Raw genomic sequence first — 20,642 nt, forward strand, 5'->3', positions numbered from 1 at the left:
TCATCACTTATTCTCACAGTGAACAAGGAATAACATGGTTGACTATGTGCCACTTGAACTTTGAGCAAGGAGCAGAACTAAAGCCTGGTTATCTAGTTCTTGCCTATTAACCCTTTACAAGTTCACATTGTTGCCATAAATAACCATAAAAAAAATTTGTCGGCCCTTGAACAACATGGGGATTAGGGACATTGACCCTTTAAGCAGCCAAAAATCCATGTATAACTTTTGATTCCCCCAAAACTTAGTTGTCCCTCAGTATCCACAGGGGATTGGTTATAGGACAACCCATGGGTACCAAAATCTGCAGATGCTTAAGCCCCTGTATAAAATGGTATAGATCAGAACAGAGTCAGCCTTCCACATCTGTGGACTCCCAACTACGAATCAAGAACAGTATAAGTACAGGTATTTATTGAAAAAATTCACATGTAAGTGAATGCACACAGTTAAAACCTGTGTTGTTCAAGGGTCAGTTGTTACTATACGGGTAACGTGTTACTTACTTTGCTGCTATAACTGCGGTGACTGGAACTCTGAACAGAGGACCTGCATTAGGGGATGCTATATCATAGCCACATACCTAAAAAACAGCATGTTACATTTTGCTATCCATAATTAACTTAAACAGAGAAAAAAGGAAAAAGTGTAATCTATTCATAGAATAAATTAATCTAATATAAATATGTAAAGGTCTTAAGCACAAGTTGATTAATTTTCTGCTATCAGGTCACATGATTAATGGCAAATAGCCTAAACAAATACAAGTAGGACAACCCTTGTCTAATTCACACTAATGGGGAAAAGGACTGCCACATAAAGTACTTTTAAACATTTTAAAGGTAAATAAAGTTTAAGAAAAAAATGAAGCTACACCAATACCTCTGTATAATGTAATCCTTCTCTTAAGCCCCGGGGATCCACACGTATGTTTATATGTCTACATTGATTCATGAGTTCCAAATGGCTAGGACACTGAACCCAAGATGAGTTTGAAGTTAAAGCTAAATGAAGCTGAAGGGATATTTTTTCAGAGTTTTCTGGCATTAAAGAAAAATAAAAATTAAAAATTAGTACTTTCTCTTTCATTTAAAAAAGTCCTATCTTCTCTTAGGAAAATTTAGCAAATTTGTAAAAGGCACTAGGCAAAACACAGCTTAAATAAAAATCACAGAATCTTCCTCATGCTTTAGTACACTTATAATCCATTCACACTTTCACTCAACACTGCTACTGCCTTAAATTAATATAAGGAGTTTGTGTGGATATTTTTCATTACTGCATGTGGAAATGGCATTTGATCAACATGAAGACTGTCAAATATACAGTGAGGCCTCTTGTTTACCTCATTGAGCAGAGGCACTCTTGGCTGTTCTACTTCCTACTCTGCCTTATACCCAAGGAGTAAAAGTGGAAAAGAAAAGGCATTTGATTATTTATCCACAATTTAATAAAAATATAGGTCATTCAAGGTCCATTCTGCATATTTTCCTGGATAGTCAGAATGCTAACTGACTTAGTTTTGGAGTCCCTAAGTGCCATCACCTTTTCTCTAAAATCTATAATATTTAAAATAATATACTGCCCCTGGCTGTGTGGCTCAGCTGGTTGGAGCGTCATTCGTCCCATACACCAAAAGGTTGAGGGTTTGACCCCAGGTCAGGGCACATTGCTAGGTTATGAGTTTGATCACTAGTCAGGCATGTACAGGAGGCAACTGTTTGATGTTTCTCTCTCACACTGATGTTTCTCTCTTTCTCTCTCTTTAAAAATCAATAAAAACATATCCTTGGGTGAGAATTTAACAAAATAATAATAATTTAAAAAATAGTAATGATAATATTGTCAATTTATGTTTTCTCTTTAGAACATTAGCCCAAACAGCATTTCTCTATTATACTATTCACTTAAATAATAAATGTGAGCACTTTAGCTTACCATCCATTTAGTACGTACCAGTATTTTCTGGAAATACAGGTTCAATGCCAACACCATGATCTGAAGGTGCCACCACCTGAACAGGATCTCTGAGGTAGATGCCACGGTTATTGCCAACGGTAACAGTGAAACCTAATTTATTAGCAAATGATGTATTCTGAACGAGGTAGTCATAGGCTTTATCAACCTAATTACAAGAACAAAGAGAGTAAGATATAAATGGTTAGGTCAAGAAAATATTTTGTTGCAAGTTACCAATTTGATTAAAGTTAATTTCTATCTATATTCAGCTCTCTAAAATTAAGAGGGCAAGGATACCTTCATAGACAAATTACGGTCTAACTACTGGACTCACCTTCTCTTCTACTTTCTTCATTCACATTATTATTCCCAACTAACCAAAGTGAGGAACTCTCCCATATGCAAGTATGATTTACCAGTTTTTGCCCTTTACCTCTTTGCTTTGAATTTCTACCCTCTGTATGTTCTACATGTATTCTATTTCTCTATCTTACTGCAACAAAGTTGTCTTAACTAAAAAATTTGTTTTCATATCCTCTTTGCTTACAGTTCAGAGACCATTATGATGATATAATCTAGAATTAGATATACTCAATCATCATTATAACAGGATATATGATCTAACAACGCTAAAATATTTTCTCAATGACTTATATCACAGTTTCCATACAAACAACAATACCTGAATAATACCATGTCCTTGAGCAAATACTTCTATATTGTCAGCCTTCACTGCAGTGTTTTCTAGAGCTCTTCTGACTGAATGAACTGTGTAGTTAACATTATTAGCTTTCAGACCTAAAATTTAAAAAGAAAAAAGTGTTAGAGAACTCAATACTTCAAAACCTTTCCCCCTTCAACAGTACAGATAACAGGTGCATTCCCTAGTTTTCATGTCTTGTGTTTCAACACTCATTTTTAAATCTTAAAAAAAAAACACACACACACAAAAATAAACACTCACTAAACAATCTAACCAAAACTGCTGGCATCACACAAAGACTTACTTAAGAAAAATTACTGTGTTCCCATTATGCAAGGGCATGAAAACAGGCTATGCAGAGATAATGTAAATGTAAGAAGCATATACCTAAATGCATTCCAATGACATTTGCTTTAAAACACTGCTGGTCAAACAACACAAAACAAAACAATCTGTGGTCCCAAATCATGAGAGGGATGTCCCAGATCATGAGAGGGATGACTGCTGGTTTAGGCCCAATCCCACAGGCTCGGAGAGATCCCACAGGGATTGAGCCTAAACCGGCAGTCGGACATCTCCCAAGGGGTCCCCAGTTGGAGAGGGTGCAGGCTGGGCTGAGGGAACCCCCCTCTGTGCAATAGTTATCAACTGTTGAGCAAAAGTAGGCTTACAGTTGTGAGTATACAAAATAGTTTATTCTTATATTAGTATTTACTAATTATTCTATTATCTTCCACATGAGCAACTGTAAACCTACTTTTGCTCCCACTGTATAGTTGCTGGCAGTTTTCAAACTGATTGCATGTTATATAAACACCAGGGGGACTTAAACAATCGAAGATGCTGAGGCCTCACCACAGACCAATTAAAAAGTAGCATCTTTGAGACTAGATCCCAGACACAAATATGAATTAAAAATTTCCAGGGTAATGCTAGGGAGCACCCAGGCTGGGAATGACTGTTCTATGGGAAGGATATGGAGGCCACCAATCTGTAAACCCTGCATTAATGCCTGCTGTTAAGGATCAAAGATAAGTAATATAGTATTCCTGCCCTCTCCAGAGCTCAACAAACATGTAAACTCCTATGATATTGGAAGAAATTAGCAAAACAAACCTGGAAACATCATGCTGCTGTAAGAGCAAATAAGGGGAAGCTCTATCAGAGGAACAAATATATGCACAGGAGTTTGCAAGTCCGAAAAATGGGAGAAAGGAATTCTAGGCAGAGACCAGTATGACCAAAGACAAGAAGCATGAGCAAACTTGAAATATTTGGTGAGGTTGAACAGGACTAGTAATAAGGGTAGTGAGTCCTGGAAATTATATCAGAGGGACAGTTCTGAGGTGGAATTGTCACCACAGTCTGGGTACCCTAACTTTGAGTGCTAGTCAATGTCAATGCCACCTTATTTCATGATATAAGCCTCCTGCACAGCATACCAGGAATTCCTATGTCCCTTTCCACTTCACTTTGCTCCACAGAATATTCATTACCTTCTAATAACTAATACAGACAATTACATTTTTAAAAAATAATTTTTTAAAAAATTGATTCCAGAGAGAGGAAGGGGAGCAATGGGGAGGGAGGTGGAAAGAAACATTGACTGGTTGCCTCCTGCACATCTTCCTGAACCTACAACCTGGGTATGTGCCCTGATTGGAAATCAAACATGCCACCTCTTAGTATACAAGACAAGGCTCCTACCAACTGAGCCACCCCAGCCTGGGCGATAACTATTTAGTATTTTTTTTTGTAGGTTGTTTCTTCCAACCACAATATAAACTCCACATGGGCAAGTATTTTTGATGTTTTGTTCACTAATTTAGCCCCAGAGCTAAAATAATGCTTGATAGTCATTAATAGCCAATAAATAAACGTATTTGTTGAATGAATAATGAATACACAGTCAAATCATTATCCTAATATATAAAAACCCAGGGTCCATAACGTCCAAAAAGACTGAAGGCTCGGTTGAACACCGGAAGTCAGTCCTGCAGTCAGTGCTGGGTTGCCGTGGAGACCCACCACTGACTGCCGAGGGGGCTGCAGATCAGACCTGGAGAGAAGTCCAGAGAGAGAGGCAGGGTCTGATCCGCAGCCTCTGTGGCAGCTGTTGATCAGCCGTTGCCTCTCTCTCTCCGGGCTTCGCCAGCAGCCATGCCTCTGTTTCTCTCCAGACCTCTGCGGGGGCTGCTGATCAGCCCCACCTCTCTGATCAGGCCCGGAGATAGGCACAGAGATGCTGACTGGCATAGAAACCGAACAAGCAGAACCAAATCTGGGTGAACTGTGAGGAGCCAATGGCTGCCTAGGAGGTGGAGCTTTTGATGGTGACTGGCATAGAAAACGACCAATCAGAACCAAATTGGCTGGCAGGGGAGGGCAGTTGGGGGCACCCAGGCTGGCAGAGGAGAGCCGCAGGGGGCAAGATCAGGCCGGCAGGGGAAGGCAGTTAGGGGCAACCAGGCTAGCAGGGGAGGTTAGTTGGGCGTGAGATCAGGCCGGCAGGGGAGGGCCGTTGGGGGCGAGATTAGGCCAGCAGAGGAGGGAAGTTGGGGCAACCAGGCCAGCAGAGGAGGGCAGTTGGGGGCGAGATCAGGCCAGCAGAGGAGGGCAGTTGGGGGCGAGATCAGGTCGGCAGGGGAGGGCAGTTGGGGGCCAGATCAGGCCGGCAGGGGAGGGCAGTTGGGGGCGAGATCAGGCCGGCAGGGGAGAGCAGTTGGGGGTGAGATCAGACTGGCAAGGGAGGGCAGTTAAGGGCAATCAGGCAGGTGAGCGGTTAGGAGCCTGCGGTCCCAGATCATGAGAGGGATGTCCGACTGCCTATTTAGGCTTGATCCCTGTGGGATCCCTCCGGGCCTGTGGGATTGGGCCTAAGGGGTCCCCGATTGGAGAGGGTGCATGCTGGGCTGAGGGAACCTCCTCTCCGTGCACGAATTTCATGCACCAGGCCACTAGTTACCACATAAATTATTCTCACCTTAAACTTTACTTTGAGCCCCAGAACATTATCAATTCTATCACATTTTCTCACCATAAAAATTTCAGAAAATGAAAACAACTGTCTGCAATAAGGTAAGATAAACTTATTCAATAATCATCTATAATAAAGAGCTAATATGCTTATTAGACCGGACGGCGAAACGACCTTCTGGAAGGACCAGTGGGCGGGGGGGTGGGTTCGTGAGGCAGCCGGGGCTTGAGGACCGAGCTCCATGCAGGAATTTCGTGCATTGGGCTTCTAGTTTTTTATGTCTATTACCTAAATATTATACTATAAACATAAAATTGTCTAGATACTTAATACCTACTTACCTAACCTTATAAATAAACAATAGATTTTAGTAGTAAGACTAAGGTAAATTATAAAAGAATACACTTAATATCCATTTTATATGTCACTTCTATATCGTTAAGAAAAGTAATTAGCCCTGGCCATTGTGACCCAGTTGTTAGAGCATAGGACCGCATACTAAAGGGTCTTGGGTTAGATTCCCAGTCAAGGACAGTACCTGTGCTGCAGGTTCTATACTGCATGCAAGAGGCAATCAATTGATGTGTCTCTCTCACTTTGATGTCTCTCTCTCTCTTCCTCCCTCCCCCACTTACACTCTCTAAAAATCAAGGGGAAAAATATCCCTGGGTGAGGATTAACAAAAAAAGGAAGGAAGGAAGGAAGGAAGGAAGGAAGGAAGGAAGGAAGGAAGGAAGGAAGGAAGGAAGGAAATTAAACTGTGCTTAAAATATATGTGCAATAGCTAAAAATTCACCATTGCTTTATTGGAAATAGTACCACGTAGAGCAGTAAGAAAAGTCCTTACCTGAAAGTATCAGGGCGATACCTCCACATGCATTGGGAGAAGACATGGATGTCCCATTCATTAGCTGAGTTCCTCTCAATGTCCAGTTAGGAACAGAAGCAATGGCTCCTCCTGGTGCACTTATACTCACTCCAAGGGCCCCATCAGCACTGAATAAAAGGCCATTAGTTTGCTTACAATGATAGTAACTAGATAAATATGGGTGTTCAAATAATTTACAGTACAGTCCCATGGACTCCTTGAAATCATTGGAATCAATGGGGAAAAATACCCAGCACAACTGTTTCCCCACTGAGCAGTTTTTTCCTTTGTAAATGGTCAAAATCTGTGTGTGTGTGTGTGTGTGTGTGTGTGTGTGTGTGTGTGTGTAACAGACTTAGGTATAAAAGGTTATCGGGTATGTTTATGAAAAAGAATTGAATTCTTTAAAATAAATTTTGCCATTGCTCAGACTCCTTGATGGATGTACCTCTCTTTTCCATGAGTATAAGTTTTGCCTTTGTCTGAATTAATATAGCATTGTCCAATAGAAATATGTGGGACACATGTCATTTTAAATTTTCTAAAAGCTTCATTTAAAAAAAGTGACAAGAATTTGAAGTTAATTTTAATAAGGTATTCTCTAATTCAACATATCCAAAATATAATTTCAATATGTAACTGATAGAAAAAAATGAATTAATTTATATATATATTTTTGTACTGGAAAGTATTTGTACAGTTAGCACTTACAGCACATCTTAATACAGACTAACTTCATGGGATTAGTGGCTGCCATATTGGACAGCTAAAATCAACAGTGCTGCCTGGTTTAGCGCTTTGGCTACAAACTAATGAGTTCAAGTCCGTAGAGTTCATTATTGCATTGTCCCCAAACACAAGCTCTGCTCTCTGCCCCAAGTAAAGGAAGAATAAAGGCACACTACACTTCTTTCCACCTGGAAGAGTGGCCATAAATTCCCTACAGAGGATGCTGTCTTCCCCAACTGACTAAATTATTTTTATTCTTGGGAGGGTTACTAGTGCAATTTGGTTTCATATTTTTACACAGAGATCTGAAAGTATGCAAATAATATCTTCCTCATGAAATGGGTTAGTGGCATCCCTTTTAGTAATTATCTTAAAACAAATATTGTGAAGTAAATATCTGTTGACCTGTAGTATTACCAAGTGACAAAAGTGCCTGAATAGTGTGTTCTCCCATTTATGCACAGAATGACTAGAAGGTTGATACCCAAACATACTACAGATGAGATTTAGGGTAATTTTTGCTTTCTTCTTGGCATCATCTATATTGTCTGCCAATGTTCACAATGAGTATCTGGTATCTTATTATTAAAGAAAATAACTTGGGGAGAGAAACCAAGATAGCGGCATAGGTAAACACCTAAACTGCTGCCTCGCACAACAATATCAAAACTACAACCAAAAGACAAAACGGACACCATCCAGAACCACAGGAAAGCTGCCTGAGTGGAAATTCTACAACTAGAAGAAAAGAGGAAAGCACATTGAGACTCAGAGGAGCTACAAAAGGCTGAGGTATGGAGGCTCGCATGTGGAAAGGATGGGTGGCTGTGTGCACGGGCGGCTGAGTGCTTGGCTAGCTTTCTAAAGAGGGAGGGAGAAGGAAACTCCCGACTGCACTGAACTCCAGTCCCGGGCGAGACGCTGGGTAACCAGACTCATTCAGGGGGAATCTGGACTGTCAGGAAAAAGAAAGCACACTGAGACTAGGGAGCTGCAGAAGGCAGAGTTCTGGAGGCGCCCGTGCGCGTGCGTGCAGAAAGGACTGACTGCTGAATGCACGGGAGGCTGAGTGTGTGGCTGGCTTTCTAAAGCAGGAGGGAGACAGAAGCTCCCAACTGCATTGAACTCCAGTTCTGGGCAAGTTTCTGGGGACCCCGACTCATTCCGGGAGAAACTGGACTGTCCGGCAGTGGGCGAAACTCGAGGGCGGCTTTCTTTCAGAGGTGCTTGCAGCGATTACCAAGGGACACTGAGACCCAGGGGCCTCATAGTGCAGGGCTGATGGGAAACCAAGGCTGTCTGCTCCACCCTGAAACTCCACCCCATCCAAGCTGAGCACAGAGGCTTTTGCAATTTTGCAAGTCTTATTTCATAAGAGTGTCTCCAGCACAGAAGTTCTCCCATCGTAGACACAGCTGATCCTCACAGTCAATTGGCATGGAGGTCAATTCCTCCCAGTGATACCAACAACAATCAAGACTTAACTACAACAAGGCTGAGTACACAGCCCACAAAGGGGTGCACCAAGAGTGTCCACCTCAGGTAACTGGGGAGGCTGAGCCACTGTGCCCTAGAGGACACCTACCACACAAAGCTACTCTACCAACTCAGGGAATCAACAAAAATGCGGAGACAAAGAAACAGATCACAAATGAAAGAAATGGAGGAAAACAAACGACTGGATATAGAGTTCAAAACCACGGTTATAAGGTTTTTCAAGAATTTCCTAGAAAAGGCCAATAAATTTAGCGAGACCCTCGAGAATATGAAAAAGGACCAACTAGAAATTAAACATACACTGACTGAAATAAAAAATATTATACAGAGACCTAACAGCAGACTAGAGGACCGCAAGAATCAAGTCAAAGGTTTGAAATACAAAGAAGCAAAAAACACTCAACCGGAAAAGCAAAAAGAAAAAAGAATCCAAAAATTTGAAGATAGTGTGAGAAGCCTCTGGGACAACCTCAAGCGTACCAACATCCAAATTATGGGGGTGCCAGAAGAAGAGAGAGAGCAAGATACTGAAAACCTATTTGAAGAAATAATGACCAAAAACTTCCCCCACTTGGTGAAAGAAATAGACTTACAAGTCCAGGAAGTGCACAGAACCCCAAACAAAAGGAATCCAAAGAGGACCACACCAAGACACATCATAATTAAAATGCCAACAGCAAAAGACAAAAGAGAGAATATTAAAAGCAGCAAGACAAAAACAGTTAATTACCTACAAGGGAGCACCCATACGACTGAAAGAGCAAAAGACAGAGAATATTAAAAGCAGCAAGACAGAAACAGTTAATTACCTACAAGGGAGCACCCATACGACTGTCAGCTGATTTCTCAACAGAAACTATGCAGGCCAGACAGGAGTGGCAAGAAATATTCAAAGTGATGAATAGCAAGAACCTACAACCAAGATTACCCAGCAAAGTTATCATTCAGAATTGAAGGTCAGATAAAGAGCTTCACAGATAAGAAAAAGCTAAAGGAGTTCACCACCACCAAACCAATATTATATGAAATGCTGAAAGGTATTCTTTAAGAAGAGGAAAAAGAAGAAAAAGGTAAAGATAAAAATTATGAATACTAATACATGTCTATCAACAAGTGAATCTAAAAATCAAGTGAATTAAAAATCTGATGAACAGAATAACCTGGTGAATATAATAGAATCAGGGGCATAGAAAGGGAGTGGACTGACAATTCTCGGGGGGGGGGGGGGGGGAAGGGGTGTGGGAGGTGCGGGAAGAGACTGGACAAAAAGCATACACCTATGAATGAGGACATTGGAGGGGAGGTAAGGGCAGAGGGTGGGGTGGGAACCGGGTGGAGGGGAGCTATGGAGGGAAGAAAGAGGAATAATTATAATAATCTGAACAATAAAGATTTATTAAATAAATAAAAAAATAACTTGGAAGAGTCATCAATTCTAACAGACTTACTTCCTGTATTAATTTTCCACTAAACTATTAAAGAGGATAATAGTAAAGCATTTAATCTGTGTTCTAAAAATGGATACTATAAAATGTAAATAAAAATTGTATTAAAATAAAAAATTTCTAATGTAAACTGGCATATTCCTTATAAAAACCTTATACAAACATTATATTAAAATTTTCTCAAAATAAAAAACTATTTTATTTTCTTCTAAAATACAATATGTAATAAAATTCAAAACGTGTTTATGTAGGCATTATTTGGTAATCTGCCTTTAAGATATATGCCATACTTGCAAACATCAGGAATTCATGTAACTTCTTTGTCTGACAGCCTTTCCTGATGAAGAGTGTTTTTAAAATAGGCCTACAGAATATATTCATTCAGTGGTCATTAGTCAATGTTTTATATTTCACACCCTGTCTAATAATTAAACCAAGTCTTTTCATTAACATTCAATGTTTACAGTACAGTAAACATGAAACCAATTCTCTCAATTCTTAGGAAAACTGGTTTGTGAACCACTATCTGCTTAATCAGAGCTTCCCCCACAATTCATGAACTCATTTTCTTAAAATAATTATTTAAATGTTCTATATAAAAATAAGACTGACAAATGCTGGTTTAAACATTCTCTAATACTTGCTGTTTATCCTGACTATAAGATAAAACAATATTTAAAAATCAATTTTAGAAAAGAACAAGTTTAATAATCAATGCATTTATTAACTAAACATAAAAGATATATAAACATTTGCTGACTTTGACTCTTATCCTATTTCTAGCCACTCTTATTCAATGATGTAGTTTTAGGCCAGTTAGTTGGGATAACGAGGGCAGTCTATGACATAGGTGATAATATAGGCAAAGATTCTTGAGCCACATGGAGATCCACAGCCTGATTGCTTTTAATGACAGTTATAAAAAAAACATACTAAAATAAATTTTATTTTCTAAAGAAAAAATTACTTAGAGAAAGATAGGAAGATACCTGTAACTCAGAGGATTAAATTTAGCATTATCATATTTGATCTGATCCCAACCAAATTTTCTAATGTTATCTTCCAATAGTCCCTTTAATATGTCTTATACATTCAACAAACCCAATTACTACTTATTTCTCCCAAATCTTTGCACTAAAACCTGCTCATCTTTGGGTTCATGCTATTCTTCCCATATAAAATTCCCTACTTCTATCTCAAAATCCTACCCATCTATTTTTTTAAAATATATTTTATTTTATTAATTTCAGAGAGGAAGGGAGAGGGAGAGAGAGATAGAAACATCAATGATGAGAAAGAATCGGCTGCCTCCTGCACACCCCCCACTGGGGATCAAGCCCACAACTCTGGCATATGTCCTTGACCGGAATCAAAACCAGGACCCCTCAGTCTGCAGGCTGACGCTCTATCCACTAAGCCAAACCAGCGAGGGTCCTATCCATCTTTTAAGGCCCACTCTAATACCATCACCTCCTTGAGGGGTTCCACTCAAAAGGAAGTGATACTCCCACCTATGTAATGTCCTAAAATGAAATTGTGAACTCAGATGACAACCTATTCATTGATTACTGCAGGCAGTAAGGTATTTGCTGAATTAAATTCAAAGTTCATTCTCTTTTTAAAAAAAATAACTCCTAAGAGGTAAAGAGATGAATTAAAATAGGCTTTATTTTCCAGAAGGTACTTGTACCTACTGATGTCATAATGAGGGATTATATAAATGTGGGCTTACTATACCTCTTGAGAAATATAATCAGTTCCTGGAATCAGATAAATATACTTCACAGAGGGGCTTCAAGAAACTAAAATAGATGCAATTCATTTATCAAACAGAACTTGCCTACTATGGAGTATAACCAAAATTGTTCAATACATTATAATTTCAAACACATAAACACAGGGACTGCAGGCCTATAACTGTGACACTTTCCAAAATTTTGGGCCTTTGTTTCACCTAAGTTCAAACATCAAAAGTACTGCAAAAGAGGCCTTCACTACTTTCTAAAGATAATCTAACCCTTACTTTGCATTCAGATCTTCATAAATGAAGGATTTGGGGCACAGGCCTAAGAATTTACACTCAGAATATGTTTAACAATGAAATGGCTGTATTTTAATTCTTTAATTATCAGTTTCCTTGAGATAAATTCTCAATCAAAATGACAATGCTGAAAAAGTAAAAACTATTAGAATCAGTAAAATTAGCAAAACTCTACCTCACCTACCATGTAAAATTTAGCCAAATGTTTGTAATAGTACACCTGTCCTACCCTCCACCTACCTGGGCCCTCTAGAAGACCACGTATATTGATTGGCAGGTAATTTCTCTCTCAGAGAATATTCAGCAACCATCATATCAGGTGAAACATAAGCACCAACACCTGTGGGATAGATTTCATAATTAATAAAAGGACACAAAATATGCATGTTAATTCTAATCCACTATTTACTCGGCTATGTGACCTTGGGTAAATTGTTTGATGTCCCTACACCACAACTCTGTCATAAAATGAAAAGATAAAAAAACTTAACCAAGGAAAATTTACTATGTACCAAACATTTTATGTGCCTGGTTTTTGAGTAAAAAAATATCTATCAAGATTATCATGTAGATTAAAAATAATGTACCTGAAAGTGTATTTAGGTGTAAAAGAAAAAGGAATGTGTTTTAAACTATCCTATCTAATAAAAGTGTAATATGCAAATTGACCATCACTCCAACACACAAGATGGCCTGCAGTGAAAGGCAGTTATAGGCGAACAGGCCAGCAGTGGAGGGCAGTTGGGAGGGACCAGGCCTGTAAGGGAGGGCAGTTGGGGGTGATCAGGCCTACAGCGGAAGGCAGTTAGGGGTGACCAGGCCTGCAGGGGAGGACAGTTGGGGGTGACCAGGACTGCAGGGGAGGACAGTTAGGGGCGACCAGGCAGGCAGAGGAGGGCAGTTAGGGGCCACCAAGCTGGCAAGGAAGGGCACTTAGGGGTGACCGGGCCAGCAGGGGAGGGCAGTTAGGGGTGACCTGGAAGGCAGGGGAGGGCAGTTAGGGGCAATCGGGCCAGCAGGAAAGCAGTTAGGCATCAATCAGGCTGGCAGGGGAGTGGTTAGGGGATGATCAGGCTGGCAGGCAGAATCAGTTAGGGGCAATCAGGCAGGCAGGCGAGCAGTTGGGATCAGGCTGGCAGGAAGAATCAGTTAGGGGCAATCAGGCAGGCAAGCAGGCGAGCAGCTGTGAGAGGGATGCCCGACTGCCTGTTTAGGCCCGATCCCGGTGGCATCGGGCCTAAATGGGCAGTCAGGCATTTCTCAAGGGGTCCCAGATTGAAGACGGTGTAGGCTGAGCTGAGGGACACAGCCGCGCCCCCCCCCCCCCCCGTGCAACAATTTCGTGCACCGGGCCTCTAGTCCTATATAATAAAAGAGTAATATGCAAATTAACCATCACTCCGCTACACCCACAAAGCCAATCAGGAGCGAATATGCAAATAAACCCAATCAAGATGGCCACAGCCACAGAGAGCAGGAGAAAGGCTTGGGTTTCCCCAGCGATGGAGGAAGCCAAGCTTTCCACCTGCCCTTGCCAGCCTAGGACTCCACTCAAGGCTACAAAGTTTCAATGATAGAAGACACATGAATCCAAACAGAAATGGCGGCAGCCACGGAGCTGGAAAGAGCAGGAGGCTACTGTTGCCCCTGGTAATGGAGGAAGCCAAGCTTTCCGCACACTCTGGCCAGCCCAGGCCTCCACTTAAGGCTACAAAGTTTCAATTATAGAAGATACATAAATCCCCAAAAAAATGGCTGCTGCCACAGAGCAAGCAGAAGGCTTGGCTCCGCTCCAGGCTACAAAGTTTCAATTGTAGAAGATAAATAAACCCCAGATACCAGGGCCTCTGCTTGGGTCGCCAGGGTGCGTGGCCGGCCTGCAAACCACCACAGGCCCCTCGCCCAGGCCGCCCCACGCCCCAAGGGAACCCCCACCCTGATCTGGAACACCCTTCAGGGCAAACCAGCTGGCCCCACCCATGCACCAGGTCTCTATCCTATCTAATAAAAGAGTAATATGCAGATTGACCATCATTCCAACACACAAGATGGCTGCCCCCATGTGGCCAAAGAACCTGCCCCCATGTGGACACAAGATGGCCAGCAGGGGAGGGCAGTTGGGAGGGACCAGGCCTGCAAGGGAGGGCAGTTGTGGGCAATCAGGCCCACAGGGGAGGGCTGTTGGGAGGAAACAGGCCTACAAGGGAGGGCAGTTGGGGGCAATCAAGCGTGCAGGGGAGGGCAGTTAGGGGTGACCAAGCCGGCAGAGGAGGGAAGTTAGTTAGGGGCGACCAGGCCTGCAGGGAAAGGCCGTTGGGAGGGACCCAGGCCTGCAGGGGAGAGCAGTTGGGGGGTACCAGGCCTGCAGGGTAGGGCAGTTAGGGGTGACCAGGCCTGCAGGGGAGGGCAGTTAGGGGAAAACAGGCTGGCAGTGGAGCAGTTAGGCATCAATCAGGCTGGCAGGGGAGTGGTTAGAGGGTGATCAGGCTGGCAGGCAGAAGCAGTTAGGGGCAATCAGGAAGGCAGGCAGGCGAGCAGTTGGGAGCCAGCAGTCCTGGATTGTGAGAGAGATGTCCGACTGCCCGTTTACGCCTGATCTCACTGGGATCAGGCTTAAACAGGCAGTCGGACATCCCTCGAGGGGTCCCAGATTGGAGAGGGTGGAGGCTGGGCTGAGGGACTCGCCCCTCCCCCGTGCACGAATTTCATGCACCGGGCCTCTAGTAAAATATAACATTAGAGGAATAAAGGAGTTAGTTGACTGGCATTTTTAAATGAATGACCATTCTATCGAAAACTCCACGGGTAATATTGGCAGTATCCCTCTGCTCAAAAATGGCTATAATAATGAGCAAAACAACAAAGACAGAACATGCCAATCTTGTAGATGCATATGAAAATGAAGCCTTGTTAGACTCTGAAACACAATATAGGATCAAACTTGGGTTCTTTCATTTCAGAAATTAGGAAACATGACTTACAGAAATTGAAAAAAAAAATACAAAATACACATTAATGAGTGGCAGAGGAAAGATTTAGAATCCACGTATACCAGCATCTACTAGTAATTCCTCTTTACAACATACACATATTCAGAGTAGAAGACTAGATAAAACGTGTGAATTAAGAGGATTTAGGTTAAAAATGCTGCCACATAAAACTGCAATTATTTTTTAAAATTTAGTTTAAAATTTTCAGTGAATATGGGGATAAGAAAACAAAAAAACACTGAGTATTAGAGCAGAGCAGTAAACTTGATCTTTAGGTACCTCTTTCAGATCTATTTTTTGTTTCATTTTCATATACTTATAACCCTATATAATAAAACCCCAGGAATGGAAACGGCGGAGACCAGAACAACTGCTGCCCCTCGCCCCAGCCGGCCCTGCCCTTCAGTGGGGACCCCCACCCCGATCTGGGGTCTCCAACAGGGCAGGCTGGCTGGCCCCCACCCATGCACTGGGCCTCTATCCTATGTAATAAAAAGGTAATATGCAAATTGACCTTAACAGAACAACCAGAACAACCACTCAACCAGTCATAATGAGATGCACTGACCACTTCTCGGTCTCTTTCCCCACCCAGCAGGCTCCAATCACCCAATGGCGAACAGGGAACTGGAGGTGGGTGCCAGGGGACACGGGTGGCACCAGGCCAAGGCCCCCACCCCACCAGTTGCCCCACACACAGAGGGCAACCTACAGCGGGGGCGGGGCCAGAGAGCAGGCAGAACGGCCAACCTCTCAGTTCCTCCCCCTGGCGGGCAGGCTCTGATCACCCGATGGCAAACATGGAACTGGGGGTGGGTGGTGGTGGTTAGACTGACTGCAGGCAGCCGGGGAAGATGGCCCTGATTGTAGGCAAGGCCTAGGGACCATACCCGCACATGAATTTCTCGCTCTGGGCCTCTATTCTATATAATAAAAGTCTAAGCGACTTGATGGTGAAACTACCAGAATGACCAGTTGCTATGATGCGCACTGACCACCAGGAGGCAGACACTCAAATGCAGGAGCTGCCCCCTGGTGGTCAATGTGCTCCCCGAGCGCCGCTCATCCAGAAGCCGGGCTCATGGTTGGTGAGCGCAGCAACAGTGGTGGTAACCTCCGCTAAGGAGTAGCGAACCGAGTGGTAAGGAGCCAAGCGGTAAGGAGCCTGCTGCTAAGGAGTAGCGAACTGAGTGGTAAGGAGCAAGCAGGTGGGGTGTAAGGAGCGAGGGATCCTGGATGGCGAGAGGGATGTCCAACTGCCAGCTTAGGCCCGATCCACATCCCCTGAGGGGTCCTGGACTGTGAGAGGGTGCAGGCTGGGTTGAAGGAACCCCCGCCAGTGTACAAATTTCATGCACAGGGCCTCTAGTATCTAGATAATTGAAGTATACAATGTATGTATCACTGGTAGGCCCTGTCATCTTAACACATGATTTAACAGAATACTTAAGCAAGAGGTTTGAAATTACATAAAATAAAATATAACTTAAACTGTAGTAGCTATAAATAAAAGTATGTCATATTTATCTTATATTTGTAAGATCACTTATTTTAAGACAAAAATTTTTTTAAAAGGAGCAATTTTGAAGCTTTGATACCCAAATATTATATATACATACTAGTAACAGCTATAATATGCATGTACCTATGCAATTATTGATATATACACCAGAAAAAGTATCTGGGACCCAATAGTTTTTATAATCATATATCAGATCACAAATTTCAAAAAGCAGAAGCCTTAACAAATAAATTTTAGGCATCATTTCTTTCAATTCATCCTTCTCATTCATGCTACATATTTAAAAAGAACAGGGTGTGGGTTTTATATTTTGTGGGTTTTTCTGCATAAGTTAGCAGCTACTGTACTATATGACAGCTGTCTTATTTTCATACTATGACTGTAACTAATTTTGATTTCCCATAGCTCTTGTTGATAGGCATTTTTTCCATTAGATTACAGTGAAACAGACAACACTGCAGCATATCTAAAGATCAAAAATTGGAAAAAAAGCCACATTCATGGAACAAATGTGTTTCAACTGTGTTTCTCATTAATAGAGCTTCCTTCTTCTACATCTGGTTCTTTCTGCATGTTCTAAGAGAAATGAAAGGAGAAAATTATACTATGAAATTAGTTGTACACTATAAATAAAAAGTAAAGCAAGTGGCTTGGCCAGCGTGGCTCAGTAGTTGAACCAGGAGGTCATGGTTAGATTCCTGGTCATGCCATATGCCTGGGCTGTGGGCTCGATCCCCAGTGTGGGGAGTGTAGGAGACAATCAATGATTCTCTCTCAACACTGATGTTTCTCTCTCCCTCTCCCATCCTCTTTCTGAAATCAATAAAAATATATATACTTTTAAAAAGTGTCTTTACATTTTTCACTTAGTGTGGAAAGCCCTTTCCTTGATCATTTCTACCGAATGAAATCCTTATTCCCATAATTCTTCCAAATACCCTTACCTAAATTCTCAAATCAAAAGTGGCTGCACTTTTGTAATACCACTTTATCTATACCTCCATTCACCTCTTATTCCAGCCTACTTCTGAGGCAATTCCAGATCAGCAGACCACTACAAAATTTCAGTTTCCCGAGGTTGTATTTAAGGTTTATGGTGTCTTGCATAGAAGAGATCCAATTAACATTGGAATAACTGAGGTGTTTTTTGTTTGCTGATTTTTAACAAGTCCATTTCTAAAACAGGAAACTCACCTATTACACTTGATGTAGTTCCACCGGGACAACCAACTGTAGAAAGACATGGACCATTGTTTCCAGCACTGGAAATATAAATTATATTATGCTTCCACACTGCTTCATTAATGACTTCACAAATTCTCCTGAAAGAGAGAGAGAGAATTCCTTTGAAAATAAAAAATTGTCCCACTTTTTCAAAATCTTTATTATTATTATGTGAAAATATCTGCAAATATGGTTTAGAAATATATAAAAAAAAAGACTAAAATATGATTCCAAGTAATAGAACTAAAACAATGGCCATATATAAGGAAATGTGCATTAGAATCACTCAGATACGGACATTCTTTTATTTTTCCTTTATTGATTAAAGTATTACATGTCTCCTTTTCCCCCCATTGGCCTTACCTCAGCCACTCCCCACCATGCCCCTGAGCACATTCCCTCACGCCCCTAGTGTCTGTGTCCATTGGTTATGCTTATATGCATGCATAAAACTCCTTTGGTTGATCTCTACCCTCTCCCCTGCAACTCCCCCTGTTCCCTCTGAGGTTTGATGGTCGGTTTGATGCTTCTCTGTCTCTGGATCTATTTTTGTTCATCAGTTTGTTTTCATTATATTCCACAAATGAGATCATGTGATATTTATCTTCCTCTGACTGGCTTATTTCGCTTCGCATAATGCTCTTCAGTTCCATCCATGCTGTTGCAAATGGTAAGAATTCCTTCTTTTTTACAGTAGCGTAGTATTCCATTGTGTAGATGTACCACAGTTTTCTAATCCACTCATCTGCTGATGGGCACTTAGGCTGTTTTCAAATCTTAGCTATTGTAAACTGCGCTGCTATGAAAATAGGGGTGCATATAGCTTTTCTGACTGTATTTTTGATTTCTTGGGATATATTCCTAGAAGTGGGATCACTGGGTCAAATGTGGGTTCCTTTTTTAGTTTTTTGAGTAAACTCCATACTGTTCTCCACAGTGGCTGCACCAGTCTGCATTCCCACCAGCAGTGCACGAGGGTTTCTTTTTTCTCCACATCCTCTCCAGCACTTGTCATTCGTTGCTTTGTTGATGATAGCCATTCAAACAGGAGTAAGATGGTACCACATTGTCGTTTTGATTTACATCTCTCAGATGATTACTTTGAGCATGTTTTCATATGTCTCTTGGCCTTCTGTATGTCCTCTTTTGAAAAGTGTCTATTTAGGTCTATTGCCCATTTTTTGATTGTTTATCTTCCTTTTGTTAAGTTGTATGAGTTCCCTGTAAATTTTTGGAGATTAAACCCTTACTGGAAATAACATTGGCAAATATATTCTCCCATGCATGGGCTTTCTTGTTGTTTTGTTGGTTTCTTTTGCTGTGCAAAAGCTTTTTATTTTGATGTAGTCCCATTTATTTATTTTCTCCTTAGTTTCCATTGCCCTAGGAGCAGTATCGGTAAAGATACTGCTACGACATATGTCCGATATTTTGCTGCCTGTGGATTCCACTAAGATTTTTACGGTTTCCCCTCTTACATTTAAGTCTTTTATCCATTTTGAGTTTATTTTTGTGTATGATGTAAGTTGGTGGTTTAGTTTCATTTTTTCGCATGTATCTGTCTAATTTTCCCAACACCATTTATTGAAGATACTGTCTTGACTCCATTGTATGCTCTTGCCTCCTTTGTCAAATATTAATTGAGCATAATGGCTTGGGTCTATTTCTGGGTTCTCTGTTCTGTTCCATTGGTCTATATGTCTGTTCTTTTGCCAGTATCAGGCAGTTTTGAGAACAGTGGCTTTGGAAAATAGCTTGATATCTGGTATTGAGATCCCTCCTACTTTGTTCTTCTTTCTCAGGATTGCTGCAGCTCTTCTGGGTCTTTTTTTTATTCCAGATGAAATTTTGGAGAGCTTACCTGTGAAATATGCTGCTGGTATTTTAATGGGGAGTGCATTGAATCTATAGATTGTTTTGGGTAGTATGGACATTTTAATGATGTTGATTCTACCAATCCATGAACACGGTATATTCTTCCATTTGTTTATGTCTTCCACTATGTCGTTTTTCAACGTCCTCTAATTTTTCAAGTAGAGGTCTTTTACCTTCTTACTTAAGTTTATTCCTAGGTATCTTAATTTTTTTGGTGCAATGGTAAATGGGATTGTTTTTTTAATCTCTCTTTCAGTAAGCTCACTATTGTATAAAAATGCCATAGATTTCTGGGTATTAATTTTGTATCCTGCTACTTTGCCAAATTCATTTACTAAGTATAATTTTTTGATGGAGTCTTCAGGGTTTTCTATGTATAATATCATGTCATCTGCAAATAATATTAAGTTTTACTTCTTTTCCAATTTGGATGCCTTTTATTTCTTCTTCTTGTCTAATCACTATGGCTAGTACTTCCAGTACCATGTCAAACAGGAGTGGTGAAAGTGGGCATCCGTCCTGTTCCTGTTCTTAGGTGAAATGGAGATCGGGACATTCTTAAACAATAAATGCCTAGCCTCTATTCCAAAAGTATCTATAATACCAAAATATTGTTCAAATGAGTGGTTAAGTAACTTTTGGTGCCATCCACCATTGGTGGAACATGATACAGTCATTCCAGGTGATGCAGCCTAGTTAGATTTGACTTGGGAAGCAGTTATGAGGCCAGGTTAAATGTGGAAAAATGCTAGATACAAAATTGTATATATATGGGGAAAACTACAAAAGGACACTGAATGATTAGCCGTAGT

At 41.2% G+C, this 20,642-nt stretch overlaps 1 protein-coding gene across 3 annotated transcripts in view; it reads right to left on the reverse strand.

Moving 5' to 3' along the window:
- The window catches only part of TPP2 (tripeptidyl peptidase 2), a 101,811-nt gene that overhangs the window by 37,626 nt on the left and 43,543 nt on the right, over positions 1-20,642 (reverse strand). For all 3 annotated transcript variants that reach the window (XR_013960078.1, XM_080659121.1, XM_080659122.1), the window contains exons 9-15: positions 17,926-18,053; positions 12,460-12,559; positions 6,487-6,635; positions 2,642-2,757; positions 1,957-2,125; positions 883-1,040; positions 507-583 (exon numbers count right to left, since the gene is read on the reverse strand). Coding sequence is in view for 2 of the 3 variants with exons in the window: in XM_080659121.1 (XP_080515247.1) it covers positions 507-583; positions 883-1,040; positions 1,957-2,125; positions 2,642-2,757; positions 6,487-6,635; positions 12,460-12,559; positions 17,926-18,053 (897 nt within the window). In the remaining variant the exon portion in view is untranslated. The remainder of the gene's footprint in view (positions 1-506; positions 584-882; positions 1,041-1,956; positions 2,126-2,641; positions 2,758-6,486; positions 6,636-12,459; positions 12,560-17,925; positions 18,054-20,642) is intronic.

Source organism: Plecotus auritus (genome assembly GCF_963455305.1).
Source record: "Plecotus auritus genome assembly, chromosome: 3".
NCBI classification, from domain to species: domain Eukaryota; kingdom Metazoa; phylum Chordata; class Mammalia; order Chiroptera; family Vespertilionidae; genus Plecotus; species Plecotus auritus.